At 39.6% G+C, this 13,657-nt stretch overlaps 1 protein-coding gene and 1 non-coding gene across 6 annotated transcripts in view; both read left to right on the plus strand.

The window, feature by feature from the left end:
• The window catches only part of SVEP1 (sushi, von Willebrand factor type A, EGF and pentraxin domain containing 1), a 180,227-nt gene extending 168,558 nt beyond the window's left edge, over positions 1-11,669 (plus strand). For all 5 annotated transcript variants that reach the window (XM_032308801.1, XM_032308803.1, XM_032308802.1 and 2 more), the window contains 3 exons: positions 1,736-1,831; positions 6,440-6,533; positions 11,282-11,669. In XM_032308801.1, coding sequence (XP_032164692.1) covers positions 1,736-1,831; positions 6,440-6,533; positions 11,282-11,303 — 212 coding nt within the window. In that variant the 3' untranslated portion in view covers positions 11,304-11,669. The remainder of the gene's footprint in view (positions 1-1,735; positions 1,832-6,439; positions 6,534-11,281) is intronic.
• Positions 6,744-6,850, plus strand: LOC116571222. Its single transcript, XR_004277788.1, has one exon. It is a non-coding gene; the product is annotated as a U6 spliceosomal RNA (small nuclear RNA).
• Positions 11,670-13,657: the final 1,988 nt, after the last annotated feature.

Raw genomic sequence — 13,657 nt, forward strand, 5'->3', positions numbered from 1 at the left:
TGAGTCCTGATAATTTGCCTGGAAGCTGCCAACTCAGGGGAGTTACTAGGAACTGGCTTTACTGTTAGAAGGAACTCATTTGCTTAAATCCTGCAGCAGGCCAGGCAAGAGGGCCTAGGGTGGATCTGAATATGTCTGTTATTTGCAAAAGATCTAGACTATAAGTGACCTTGAAAATACAGTGATCCGCAATCCATCCAGAGCCATCTCCACATGCCTTCTGTCACAAATTCCCAGGAATCCTCTGGAGAAGGACCTTATAATAGAGGGTTTCTTGGCCTCTATCTTCCCTATCTCAAGTCCATTTATATGCTATGCCTCACATTGCTGTAGTTGGGATAAACTGACGGTATTGCATAATACATCACTTTTATGTAGTATTTGCAGCCCACCATTCACTCTTTTAGAGGTGGCTCTTCCCAACTAAGAAAATAGGGGAAGTTGGCCCTCCAGTATCTAGACAATGCTTAGTAAATTGATGGAATTTTGATCCTTATGAAAATATGTTTGAATTTGAACATTCAGGAGAATGGAAATAAGTGGTTTTAAACTGTTTTTCAATGTCTAATCTATACATTGTTTCGGTATCTTAAAATATATATATAAGGATAAAATGATTTCATATTGCATTGGGAGTGGTGTCTGCAAATCACATTAAGAGTCATTTGGGTGAATGCCATTGGTCTGTATCAGTTTTTTTGAAGACCAGACATGGTATAAGAGATTCAAAAGCTGTTTTAAGTGTAATTCTTGCAACTAATCTGGAAAGGAAAATACACAATGGAAATAAATTTGGCTGCTAACAACTCACCAAAGCAAGTATTCTCACAGTGATTAAGAAAGAAGAGAAATTGTGTTTTTCCTCCCTCTTCTCCCCAACCATTCCTTCCCATTTAGGGCTTCCAAACTTGACCTGCTATAATGCTAGGAGTCCAAAGACCAGGGAAACATTTCCCCTAGGGGTCTAGCCGAGCTTGCTGAGCATGTGGCCACCCTCTTCATTAGACCAGGGCTTCCCGAGCTTTAATGTGTGTACAGACCACCTGTGAGACGTTAAATGCAGATTCTGATTCAGTAGTTCTGGTTTGGGACCTGAGATTCCGCATTTCCAGCCAACTCCTAGGTCATGCCGGTGCATGAATTGTTCTTCGAGCAGCAAGCCATGAGACTACCCCACTCCTTTTAAACAGATTGTTCCTCTTTAAAGAGCTCAGTATTTTCTAGGAAGAATGATTGAAGGGTGTAAAGGAGGCCTGATTCAGTCCTCTGATCCTAGGAAATAAAGGGTGAGTTGTCCCATCACTGCTGATGTGTTGCCAAAACCGGCCTACAGGATAGCCCCTTGGACCCCATTCATACCTTTAATTCAAGCAGTGAGAGAGCCTCGAGACAGCCAAACCCTCTTGGGCACTTCACGTAATTTGAAAAGGAAATTTGAAATGATAATAAGTGGAGAACATTCTGCTTATTCTGTGAAGAGAAAGCAAAGCACTTAGTAGACATCGATTACTGTATATCCTCTCTGAAAGTATATTTGGCACTAGAGTCATTTGGTGAGGCTAAAGGTCCACCCTTACTTTCCTGATTATGTTTACTGATTACTAAACAGAACACATCCAGAGAGACATATCTGGTGGGTCATTCAAGGTTTTCCTCCTCCTGGAAAATGTTTTTTGAACATTTGAACATGTCTGAATGTGTATTTTGATTAAATTTGTTTTGGTCTCCTTTCCAGCAATATGCATTCTACCCTGTTTGAACGGTGGGCGCTGTGTGGCCCCTTATCAGTGTGACTGCCCACCTGGCTGGACGGGGACCCGCTGTCATACAGGTAGGCCTTCTCTCGCGGTTTGTTTTCTTGTTGACTTGACTCCATGAGGCCCTAGAGGACAGTGGTGAGCGTGACTCAGAATCAGAGGTGGCAGGGAAACGAAATGATGCCAGAGTCACTCAGGCATCCCTCAAGATGGTCTCTTGGATGACGGTCTCAATGCTGAGCTCTGTGACTGCGTCAGAGGCACCTGTCAGGGTCGAGAACCAAAGATGGGAATCTCAGTCCGCTCAGTTGTCATCCTTCTTCATGTCATCTGCTCTACTTTGCAGAATGTCAAGAAAACATGGGGAGGTTCAAAAGAATATTTATTTTAATCTCTATGAAACTAAGTTACTAACTTCATGGTAACTTTTCAGTAAGAACAAGGCTCTGAATCATTACCATTTAAGTTAAATCAAAGAGATGGTTCCTTCATAGACAGCAGTAACAAATTGTTGGTTAATTGGGGACAGACACATCCCCTTAACCACCCTTACCTATCTCAAATATGACCTCTACTCCTCTGCACTTGGAGGTCTTAACTGTTGGGTTACCCATCTGTCCTTGCCCCCACTAGATGACATGTGCTTGGGGACGGGGTGTCCCTTTGTGGTCATTACATGCCAGTACCTAAAATAGCGCCTGCGTACGATAGGTTTCTCATGTGGAAGAAACAAATCAGTCTAAAATGACAGGTTTGGACCTTCTTAAAGTCTGATATTTTTAGGTAACTATTAAAAGAAGACAACTCGCTGTATTTATTTGGTATTCATTCTAGCACTCCACTGTTTTTCTTGTAAACAATATTATACCATCTCTCTGATGGGGTCAGACATCACGTAGAATAGGCGTGTTGGCACCAGAGCTTGTCATAAGCTCTAGGGCCAGGGACCCATATAATTTAGCTTTCAAACTAGGACATTTCTGAGAGCGAAAGGGACACAGTTGACAAGTGAACTAAGGAAATGGGAGTACCACCTACTGTCACAGGCAAGATCAGATGGGTCGTCCCCGTACCCCCGAAACAGCCGTCCGTGAATGTAGAAAAGGAAAAATCTACTGGAGGTTAAATGCAAAGCCCTTTATCAAAACTTTAAAGGCAATTAATAGAGTGTTTGTTTGTAACAGACGCACTTGGAGGTTTTATCTACATTTCCCAATTTGAAGTCACTTGCAAACGCTTCTGGCCGTGGCCCAGCCATCTTACTTTGCAGGCGGTGGCCCTGCTCTACCAGGGGGAGGCACCCCTGATTATCCTGCTCTGTCCTCTGAGATTCCCAGTATCAGCACCTTTCTGTTTCTCTCTGCACAGTACCTCCCCCATCCTACTCTGTCCCCACCATCACCAGCGAATAAAAGATCTTTCCTTGGAATCACCATCAGATCTTCCTGTCTCTCCATTTCCAAGCTAAACATCATGACATACTCCTTTTGGTGTACCTTTTTGCCCTATTTCAGAACCTAAAATGGCTCCCTTTTGTGTCCACCACATCCAGCCCAAATTTTCAAGCACAAATCTTCTGACTTCCAAGGCTCTTCTTAGACTAGCTGCCACACAACTGGTAAAACTCAGCATTCATCCAGCCAAGCACACGCTGTCCCCTGCAGTGATGGCTTTCTCATTCCCCCATGACTCAGCACCATCCCATGGTTTCCCTCTTTCCCCTACCTCTTCAAACCTTACCCAACCTCACAAGCCCTGCCCAAGTTTCCTCTTGTCTCCAAACTTGCTTTATACCACAATAATCTATTTTCTAACATCCCATTTCTATAGCTATGACACACTTAGGTACAACCATGCAGTTTAAAGCTCCATTGATCTATTTGTATTTCTTCTAGCTCCTTGGCTCCCTAACTGGCGTTAGCTTCCCAACAACGCTGAGCCACATAGTTTTCCTTTCCTGAGCAGCTGCCTCAGCACACATCCCACTCACACGTCCTATATACTAAGCATACCACTGCGTATGATACGGGAGCTCCTGCTCTCCAGAATTTGATCTAGAAAAGCAGAATGGCCTATAAGCAGATAACTAGAGGCTAGCCAAATTCTCTGAAAGGGGTCATGACAACAGTGAGGGTAGGTACATTAGCCAAGTGGAGACATTCCAAAGTCTTTGTAAGCATAGAATCAGAAGAGCAAGAGTAGCCACCAGAGGAAGATCATTCTACTCAAGGGCATGGAAGCATAACACAGGCGTGTTCTGCATAGGAGAACTGAAGCCATAAAGCGAACGTAGAGGTGTGACTGGAAATGAAGCCATCAGGATGGGCAGAGCCAGAGAAGGACACGCACTGTGTGCCAAGTTCAAGGTGCTAGATTATGTCCTGTGAGCAACAGAAACCACGGAAGGATTTTAAGCAGGAAAATCACGTGTTGAGATTTTCTTTTAGAAAAGTGATTGTGGTGGCAGTATGGAAAATGGCAGAAAGCAAGACTTAAAATTGGGAGTCCACTTAGGAAGTTAACAAAACAGAATTGGCAAGATGTAATGAAGTCTGGGAAAATGTTAACTGAGAAGGGGGGTGGGTTGAGAGAAGTTGGGGAGGTGACTCGCTACTTGGCTATAGATTTATTAAGGGAGTCAAAGTCTGAGGTGAATCAAGACCAATACATGTTTTGGGCCCCTGAGGGGAAGGAGCTGCCATTTACTGAGATAGAGAACCCAAGAGGAGTATATTTGAAGGTACGGATGAGGAGTTAAGTTTGTACGTGCTGAGTTCGAGGACCCTGTGAAACATACAAGGGAGAGGTCTGATAGGCAGTCGAATGATGGTTTGGGTTCCCAGAAGATACATCTAGATTGAAGATAGCAATATATAAGTCATCACTGGGAAACATTCATGGAGCAAAACATAAGATCATACAGAAATCACATTGCATGAAAAGGTAGCCCAAAATGGAACACTGGGGGCTTGCCTGTTATAGGGAAGAGGAGGTGTTAAGCTATTAGGCAAGGAAGTGAAATGAATTTGTTAGTACAGTTGGAAACCACTAAATCATCATGCTTCTGAAAAGGAGTGAGGCACCTGGATGACTCAGTCAGTTGAGCATCAGACTCTTGATTTCAGCTCAGCTCATGATGTCAGGATTGTACGATCGAGCCCCACATCAGGCTCTGCACTCAACATGGAGTGTGCTTGAGAGTCTCTCTCCCTTGCCCTCTGCCCCTCTCCTGACTCGTGTATCCTCTCTCTTTAAAATGAGTAAATAAATCTTTTTTAAAAAGGGAAGGAAAAGGAGCATTTTTTTTTATTAGTGAGCAGAATCTGTAGAGAGTTGGTTTTTAATGATTTGGTTTTATTTTTGCTATTTTTAATCCTGGGCTTTGTTTCATAATTCCTTCTTTATTGTGTGGCAGATACATGCATTCTGTTGGCCCACTCCCACTCATTACCTCCCCATGGGAGCTCCGCAAGGGTGAGGACAGGGTTGGGTTTTTTTCCCCGCCCAGTGTTTGCTTGTCAGGATGGGTGAACTATTAAAGCGATGACATTTACTTCTGTCTCACCGAAGATGAGTTTTTCATCTGGGAAACCTACTTTTCCATGTGATAATGAGGCTGAAACATTTCTGATTTCCAGCCTTCTTTCAACAGAAATTTTATTTTCTTCCTCAAGGAAGTTCTTCTTTTTCTTTGCTATGTTAAACTTGTGGGTGTTAGGTCTTCGTCGGCTTTTAGCATCCACAAGTTTTTTAACAGGTAGGTACATGCAGTTGAAGAGTGTGGTTGTGACACCATGCATTTTTGGGAAAGATGCCTAGATAATAAACCTTTGAGTGTTCACTCGGGGCTTTATCTGTGGCTAACTTTTAATTCTATCCCAGGTTCTGTAATTCCAGTTAAAGATGGTAAAAGCCATGAAATGTGTTTTCTAGCAAATACAAAGAACTTCTGAATCATCTCCTATTTTTATTTGTTTGTTTTGCTTTTTGTTATTCTAGATAATCTGTATGTCTGATTGATTATATTAAGAGTTGATGTCTGGGGACACCTGGATGGCTCAATCGGTTAAGCGGCTGCCTTTGGCTCGAGTCATGATCCCAGTATCCTGGGATTGAGTCCCACATTGGGCTCCTTGCTCGGCAGGGAGCCTGCTTCTCCCTCTGCCCCTGCTTGTGCACTCTCTCTCTGACAAATAAATAAATGAAATCTTTAAAAAATAAATAAATAAAATCTTTTTAAAAAAAAAAAGAGTTGCTGTCTGATATAATGACTCAATCAGTCATAGAATTCACTGCTAGTTCTCAAAAGTGAGATAGTCTAATTGAGCATCTGAAATATTTTCACTTTAAAACCGTATGTGTCAAATTGGTCACGTAAAGAAAAATGAGAAAAATCAGTGGATTTAATGTTATCAGCAAAGGTTTCAATACACAGGTGTAGGACTTAGCCTGGAGCTTAAATATGAGAATGGACTAGCGTGGAGGGGGAAAAGGGAAAGGGTGGTGTCCCGTAACGACATGCGGTCAAACAAAGTGGCAGAAATGTGTAATGCAGATGGCCGGTGGGGAGCGCCAGTGGCTAGAGCAGAAAGCACAGTGAGATCTTATTCTGTGTACATTTGCAGAACATCTTCCAACTTGCTAAGTATTAATTAAATAAATGCATGAACTTTTCATCCCAGCTGTTTGCCAGTCTCCCTGCTTAAATGGTGGAAAATGCGTAAGACCAAACCGGTGTCATTGTCTCTCAGCTTGGACAGGACATGACTGCTCCAGGTAAGATAATTAAAAATGAATATTTATCTCTAACACAAAGAGGTCAAAACTCAAGGGACGTTTGTCCCAAGAGCCAGAAGGTAACTCTGCTTTAAGTATAATCCTTTTACATCCAAAAATGTCCATCTTCAGATACTCTCTAAATGTGAACCAGAGCCAACATAAAGAAGTATTAGTTAAGAAAACAATATCTCAAAAATAAATAATCTTTTGCTCACTTTGGCAGTATGTAAACTAAAATTTGAACAATGCAGAGAAGGTTAGCATGGCTCCTTTAAAAGGATGGCATGCAAATTCATGAAACATTCCATATTTTTTCACAGAGAAAGGTTTAATTAAACAAATAAATTAACTGCCCTCTTGAACAGAAGATTGCAGCATTCATATGTAAGGATGTAAAATAAATAATAAACTCAATACATTGTACTGATGTTCACTTGCATTCCTGATTACAATAGAAAATGGTATGGAAATTGATCAGAAATGTTTGTTTTTAAAGTCAAAAATCTTGTTTCAACTAATGTATATATATGCAGTATTTAATTGACCAAAAAAATTTATGTAAAAATATGTCTGTCAGTTGGTTTCTCATTTCTAATCAGATAAATATCATAATTGAGAAAAGATTATTACAAAAATAACTCTAAGGGAAAATGATTAAATATAATTTAAACTATTTTTTACTGAAGTATATTTGACATCCACTATATTAGTTTCAGGTATACAGCTTAATGATTTGATATATATATATAATATATATATAGCAAAATGATTATCACAATAGATCTAATTAGCCTCCATCACCACACATTTACAAAATGTTTTTCTCCTGATAAGAACTTATAAGATTTACTCTCTTAGCACCTTTCAAATATGCAATGCAGTGTTGTTAACTGTAGTCACCATGCTATACGTGAAATCCCTGTGACTTCGTTATTTTATGACTGGAAGTCTGCACCTTTTGACTCCTTTTTCACGTTTTGCCCACCCCCCACTCCCTGCCTCTGGCAACCACCAGTCTGTTCTCTGTACCTATGAGGGGGTTTTTTTGGTTGGCTGGTTATTTTGAGTGAGACCATATGGTATTTGTCTTTCTCTGTCCAACTTATTTCCCTTAGCATAATACCCTCGGGGGCCATCCACGTTGTAAATGGCAAGATTACATTTTTTAATGGCTGAATAATATTTCTGTGCATATGTGTGTGTGTGTGTGTGTGTGACATTTTCCTGATCTGTTCATCCATCAGTGGACCCTTAGGTTGTTTCCACATCTTGGCTATTGTAAATCATGTTGCAATGAACATGGTGGTAGAGATACCTTTTTGAGTTAGTATTCTCATTTTCTTCAGGGAAATGCCGAGTTGTAGAAGAACTCCTGGGTTGTATGGCAGTTCTATTTTTAATTTTTTGTTTTTTGAGGAACCTCTGTACTGTTTTGCATAGTGGCGGTACCGATTTCCATTCCCACCAGCAGTGCATAGTGTTTTCTTTTCTCCACATTCTTGCCGAAATTTGTTATTTCTTATCTTTTCGGTAATAGCCATCCCAACAGGTGTGAGGTGATACCTCATTGTGGTTTTGATTTGTATTTCCCTGATGACTGAGGATGTTCAGCATCTTCTCATGTGTCTCTTGGCCACCTGGATGTCGTCTTTGGAAGTGTCTATTCAAATCCTCTGCCTGTTTTTTAATCTAATTGTTTGGGTTGTTTTTTGGTTTTGGTTTTGGGATTTTGGGTTTTGGGTTTTGTTTGTTTTTGTTTGTTTTTGCTATTGGGTCGTATAAACTCTTTCTATATTTTGGATAGTAATCCCCTATCAGATCTATGATCCCATTCAGTAGGCTGCCTTTTCATCTTGTTGTTGGTTTCCTTTGCTGTGCAGAAGCTTTTAGTTTGATGTAGACCCACTTATTGATTTTTGCTTTTGTTGCCTTCGCTTTTGCTGTCAAATCCAAAAAATTGATCACCAAGACCAATGTCAAGGAGCTTGCCACCTATGTTTTCTTCTAGGAGTCTTATGGTTTCAACTCTTATATTTAAGTCTTTAATCCATTTTGGGTTAATTTTTATGTATGATTAAGAAAGTGGGGGATACCTGGGCGGCTCAGTCAGTTAAGCATCTGCTTTCGTCTGCTCAGGTCATGTTCCCAGGGTCCTGGGATCGAGCCCCATATCAGGCTCCCTGCTCAGTGGGGAGCCTGCTTCTCCCTCTCACTCTGCCTGCCGCTCCCCCTGCTTGTGCTCTCTCTGTCTCTCTGTCAAATAAATAAATAAAATCTTACAAAAAAAAAAGTGGTCCAGTTTCATCCTTTTTCATGTGGCTGTCCAGTTTTCCCAGCACCATTTGTTGAAGAGATTATCCTTTCCTCAGTGTATATTCTTGGCTCCTTTGTCATAAATTAATTGACCATCTATGCATGGGTTTTTCCTGAGCTCTTTATTCTGTTTCACTGATCTATGTGTCTGTTTTTATGCCAACACCATACTGTTTTGATTACCATAGCTTTTGATATAATTTGAAATCAGAGAACATGACACCTCTAGCTTTTTTCTTCTCTCTCCAGATTTAAGCTTTTTTAAATTTCAGGAATTGTCAGACACACTGCACCATGCAGTGGATAAAGTATTTTCTTCACAAACATTGAAATGGTGGAATTTTACCAGCTCTATTTTAAGACTTCAGTATATGTTATTGTATTACATCACTTAGAATTGTATTATGTCTATTTACTTCCATCTTATAGTAATCATTAAAAACAAATGGATATTTTCATATGCACCTTAAAAAGCAGGAAATTCAGTTAGCTGAAAACAACTTTGATTTTTCCATTTTCTTTAATTTCATCGTGATTAGAAACTTGCAAAGGCAAAAATTTAAGTGCAAATTTCATTTAAAAAAAATCAGTCTTGGTGCCAAGTGCCTTGAAGATGAATTTCTTCACATCATCCCATGTATATGCCATCTTTGCAGAGAGAAAACATAAATTAAACCCCAAAGAGAGAATTTGGATTATATATTTAGAAGCTTCCAAGATAAAAATAATAGTTTTATGGGAGAGCAAAGTTGAAAGAATTTAAGAAAATGAAAATAAAACTGGAATGGATTTCTGGGGAAAAAAGAAAAGAAGAGAGAGAGAGAAAAAAAATGATTAAAGGAATAAGAATGGAAATGACTCAAAAAGGAACAGGAAATATAACATCCTTATAATTTTAGACTTTCTATTTCAACTCCTTCTTCTTAGAGATAAGAAAAGGATACCCGGCGTTGTTTGTGTGATTCCGTAATATCAAAATACTCCCATAAGAGATCTTTCTCAACTGGGGAAGAATAATTATTAGCTTTTGTGAAAATATATTAATAAAGAAAAAAATCTAGATATTCTTATGCAAAAGTTTAATAAAGGAATCTGAATGTATATATTCAGCAATCAGCAAAATAAACTACAAGGCGTATCCCACATTCAAGGAAAGGTCATCTTCAACCCAGATGATTGGGCCAGCTCCTGCCTCCTTGTACTGTGATGGATTATTCTAGGAGAAACTACTAGTTAGGACGCTCTTACCACAACTCTAACTAGCTTAATTAAAGAAAAGAATATGTTGTCACAATAGAAGGACTTTCATAGAACCCAAAGACATTAGGCAGCAAAGCATTAGTAGACCAGACTGAGGACTGGAAAGCCACGTACAGCCTCTCTACCTCTGGTCTCCCCTCCCCTCTCCAGTGCCCACTCCATCCTCTCTAGTGTGGTTTTCTCTGTTGTTCAGTTCAAGCGGAAGGACAGAATTGCTTAGAGCTTCCACATTTTACACGTCATGCCACATAAGCCACAGAAATGTATGCTGACCCAGTTTAAAAATCCAGGAGAAGAACTGACTACTCAGATCCAGTCATGGACCCACCATGGATCCTAAGTTGAGTTATGTTGTACTAACAGGAAGAGTCATTTTGTCAAAATCTTCACTTTACTCTTGGGTAAAGGGGAGAGGAGGCTGACAATTCCCAGAAGAAAGAAACATTTCTTCTCATAGTAGGATTTCTTCTTCATAGTAGGATTCCCGAAATGGGAAGAGGAGAAAGCTTTTCTGAGAAATCAAAACAGTAAATGTTTCCAAACACTTTTTTTTTTTTTTAAATTCCTTCTCTCCGGCAAGATTGAGTGCCTTGAAGATTGTCTCCCTCGGACTTATTCCAGGCACACACACACAAAAATGCTCAGTAAAGCTTGTTCACAGATGGAGCCGTTTCCAGGCATCAGTGATAGCAGGCCGAGAAACGCCCTGTGGTATCCATTAAATTCCTCAACCTGTAACCTTCTCTGTTGATGACTAAGATGGACCTGCTATTATTCCCAGTTAGTTCTGTCCTTAAGAAAGAGAGTGTATTTCCCCTGATCTCTATGGGCATCTTCAGGAAATCAATCCTAAATAAATGGCATAAGTAAAAACCCTAAAGTGTCAATGCTGTAAGGGACCTTCAGGTTCACGAAGACCAAACTCGTCGTTTTACAGATAAGAGGATAGGAGACTGGCAACAGAGCCAGGATCAAAACTCAGCTTCTGCTGATTCCTAGATGTTTTCCTAAGGTTGGCCCGTGTTCTCTCAAGGGATGCCCCCTATCCATACAAATGATGTCACGGAGGATGCCTGCGGCGTCTGAGACTTTCAGTCCCATTTTCATCGGCCCCTAAGCTTTTACCTCTTAGCTTTGGTTCTTCTGTTGAATCTCTTTGTTTTTTGTTCCAGGAAAAGGAGGCCTGGGTTTTAACCACTGCACAACCAACCAGCTCTCCTAAAAGCAGGATCATCTCTTCCTGGTAGTCCTGGGCATCCTGGAACTTATGCAAAGAAATTCCAACACGGTGCTGGGTCTTGTTTTGTTTTGTAAACTTGTTATTTGGGGTTTACCTTTGTATTTTGTCTTCTATTTTGTTATTCTTTGTGACATACTTTCTTACATGTTTCCATTTTTAAATATGCTCGTATTTTCGATATAAAGGTATATTAAATAGATGCTGCTCCACTCACAAAATGTACATACTCTGCTGTCTGCTGGGGAAGTTCCTGCTACACGTTTTTCTTCGGTTACTTAAAATGATTTTTCAATTAAAATCTATTTTGCTATTAAATAATATTTGGTTGGGTAGTGCCATTTTGTGAGATGTCCCAGAAATGATGAAGAGGATAACGATCTTTCATCCATGCTGGCCCAATACAGGATCACGTGCAGTGTATCAAGAAATCACAGTACAGAACACCCCTTGTTCTAGTTCCATCTTCTTCACAGTATGCAAAATCAAAAAGGTTTCCTTTTATTGAATCAGCAGGTAGTTGTTGGACCTTACCACCACCTGCCACACAGAATGCTGAAGCCGGAGCTGAGGAATAGCCTGGCTGATTCCTTCCCCAGCATCTGGAAAGCTATAGGCAATCAGCTTAGTGGATGGAGAGGGAAAGTATGGTCATGGCTCAGAAAGCAAAGTGGGTCCCTTCCTTCTCACAGCTGGAATAAGAAATGCAAGAACTGGAAGATGAACTGAGAGCCCACTCCTAGGTCATAATCCCACAGCTCACTGCTTTGGGAGATAGGAAAAAGCAGGACAGAGAAGGGGAAAGGAAAAGGCAGATGGGTGAAGTTCCCCCAAACTGTGCTCCTGGTCTCACTTGCAATAAAGAATTGATGCTGTCCAAAGCAGGGCTCAGCTCCCCCTCAATCACTCAATCACTCAATCACTGTACTTCTGCCAGGATAAAGACTTCCCTAGACTTCTGGAAAATAAAGCCAAACACTAGATTTTGTTTAAAACAAGAGAATCACAATCAGTTCACCTTCGTCCTGGGAGAAATGCTCCCAAATCCGCCATGGGGTACGTTGTAACACTACGAAGAAATGCAGGAACAATGAAGAAGATCTCGATTGTCCTAGTGGTTCTCTTCCCTGCCCTGCACTCTTCAGCTGTTGACTTCTTTCTCCTGACGTTCACCCTCTTGACCAATTTTACGAGCTTATGGGTATACCTTTTATTTAGCTTATTGATGTCCTGTCAACTTCCAAACTATGTTGATCGTCATCATTTATAATCCTTAAACTATAAAATAAAAGCCAAGTAATAAAAAGAAAGATGGTACCAGAAAATAGAAGCTAAGGAAAGCTAGGGAAAGCTGCATTTGAAAACAAAACTCGGCTCTGAAAGTGTACCTGCTAAGTGGTATTTATATTGGGTTACTTTGAGTAGGTGAAAAGATCTTTATTTCATAGTAAGTTAAATTACTTGTGTTATGTAGGCAGTACAGTGAAGTAAAGCATCATGCAAATGAGGTTTGCAAATGATATTTTATATCGAAAAATATGAGTCACAGAGTAGAAACTCAAAAGTAGCTGAAGAACGTAATTTTTAAAATCTTCAGTACTGCATATATTCACAGTGAATTCTTAAATTTCTAAAAAGGAAATAAGGATGTTTTCCAGCATACTAAAGCATAATCTGTTTCAAACCAACAATAACCGGTTCTAGAGTGAAGTATTAAATGTTTCCCTTTAAAATCAGAAAGGAAGCAAAAAAGCTATCCCCATTAATCTTGAACATTATTCTGTGAGTTCCAGCCATAGCAGTAATATATAAATTTATCAAATAAATGAAAGGTATAAGGATGAGAAAAGTAAGAGTCACACTTTTTATTTTGGCAGAAGGAATGGTGATATAACTTATAAAATGAAAAGCCAAAGGCATGAAAATTCATTAAAAACACCAAGTCCCATAAACTAGTTACAGATGAACATACAAAAAGAGCTTTCCTAAATGTCATTTAAAAATAGAAAATATAGTAAAAAAAGAAAAGATCCTATTCACAATATTAGTATATACATACATATATCTTTATGTATGTGTGTATATATATTATATAAATAAGAAATGTATGTGACCTCAAGGAAAAATATTATAAAATCATACGTATAAACATTTAAAATGCTTGAATAATGCGAAGCATGCCATCTCCTCAGTGAGAGAATAGCATGTTTTAAAGATGTCGATTTTTCCCAAATAAAATTATAGGCATAATTTAATTCTAATCATACCTGCCAGACTGGAATTTTTTTTTGAAGCATGACCCAATTATTTA

Source organism: Mustela erminea, chromosome 12 (genome assembly GCF_009829155.1).
Source record: "Mustela erminea isolate mMusErm1 chromosome 12, mMusErm1.Pri, whole genome shotgun sequence".
Classification (NCBI taxonomy): domain Eukaryota; kingdom Metazoa; phylum Chordata; class Mammalia; order Carnivora; family Mustelidae; genus Mustela; species Mustela erminea.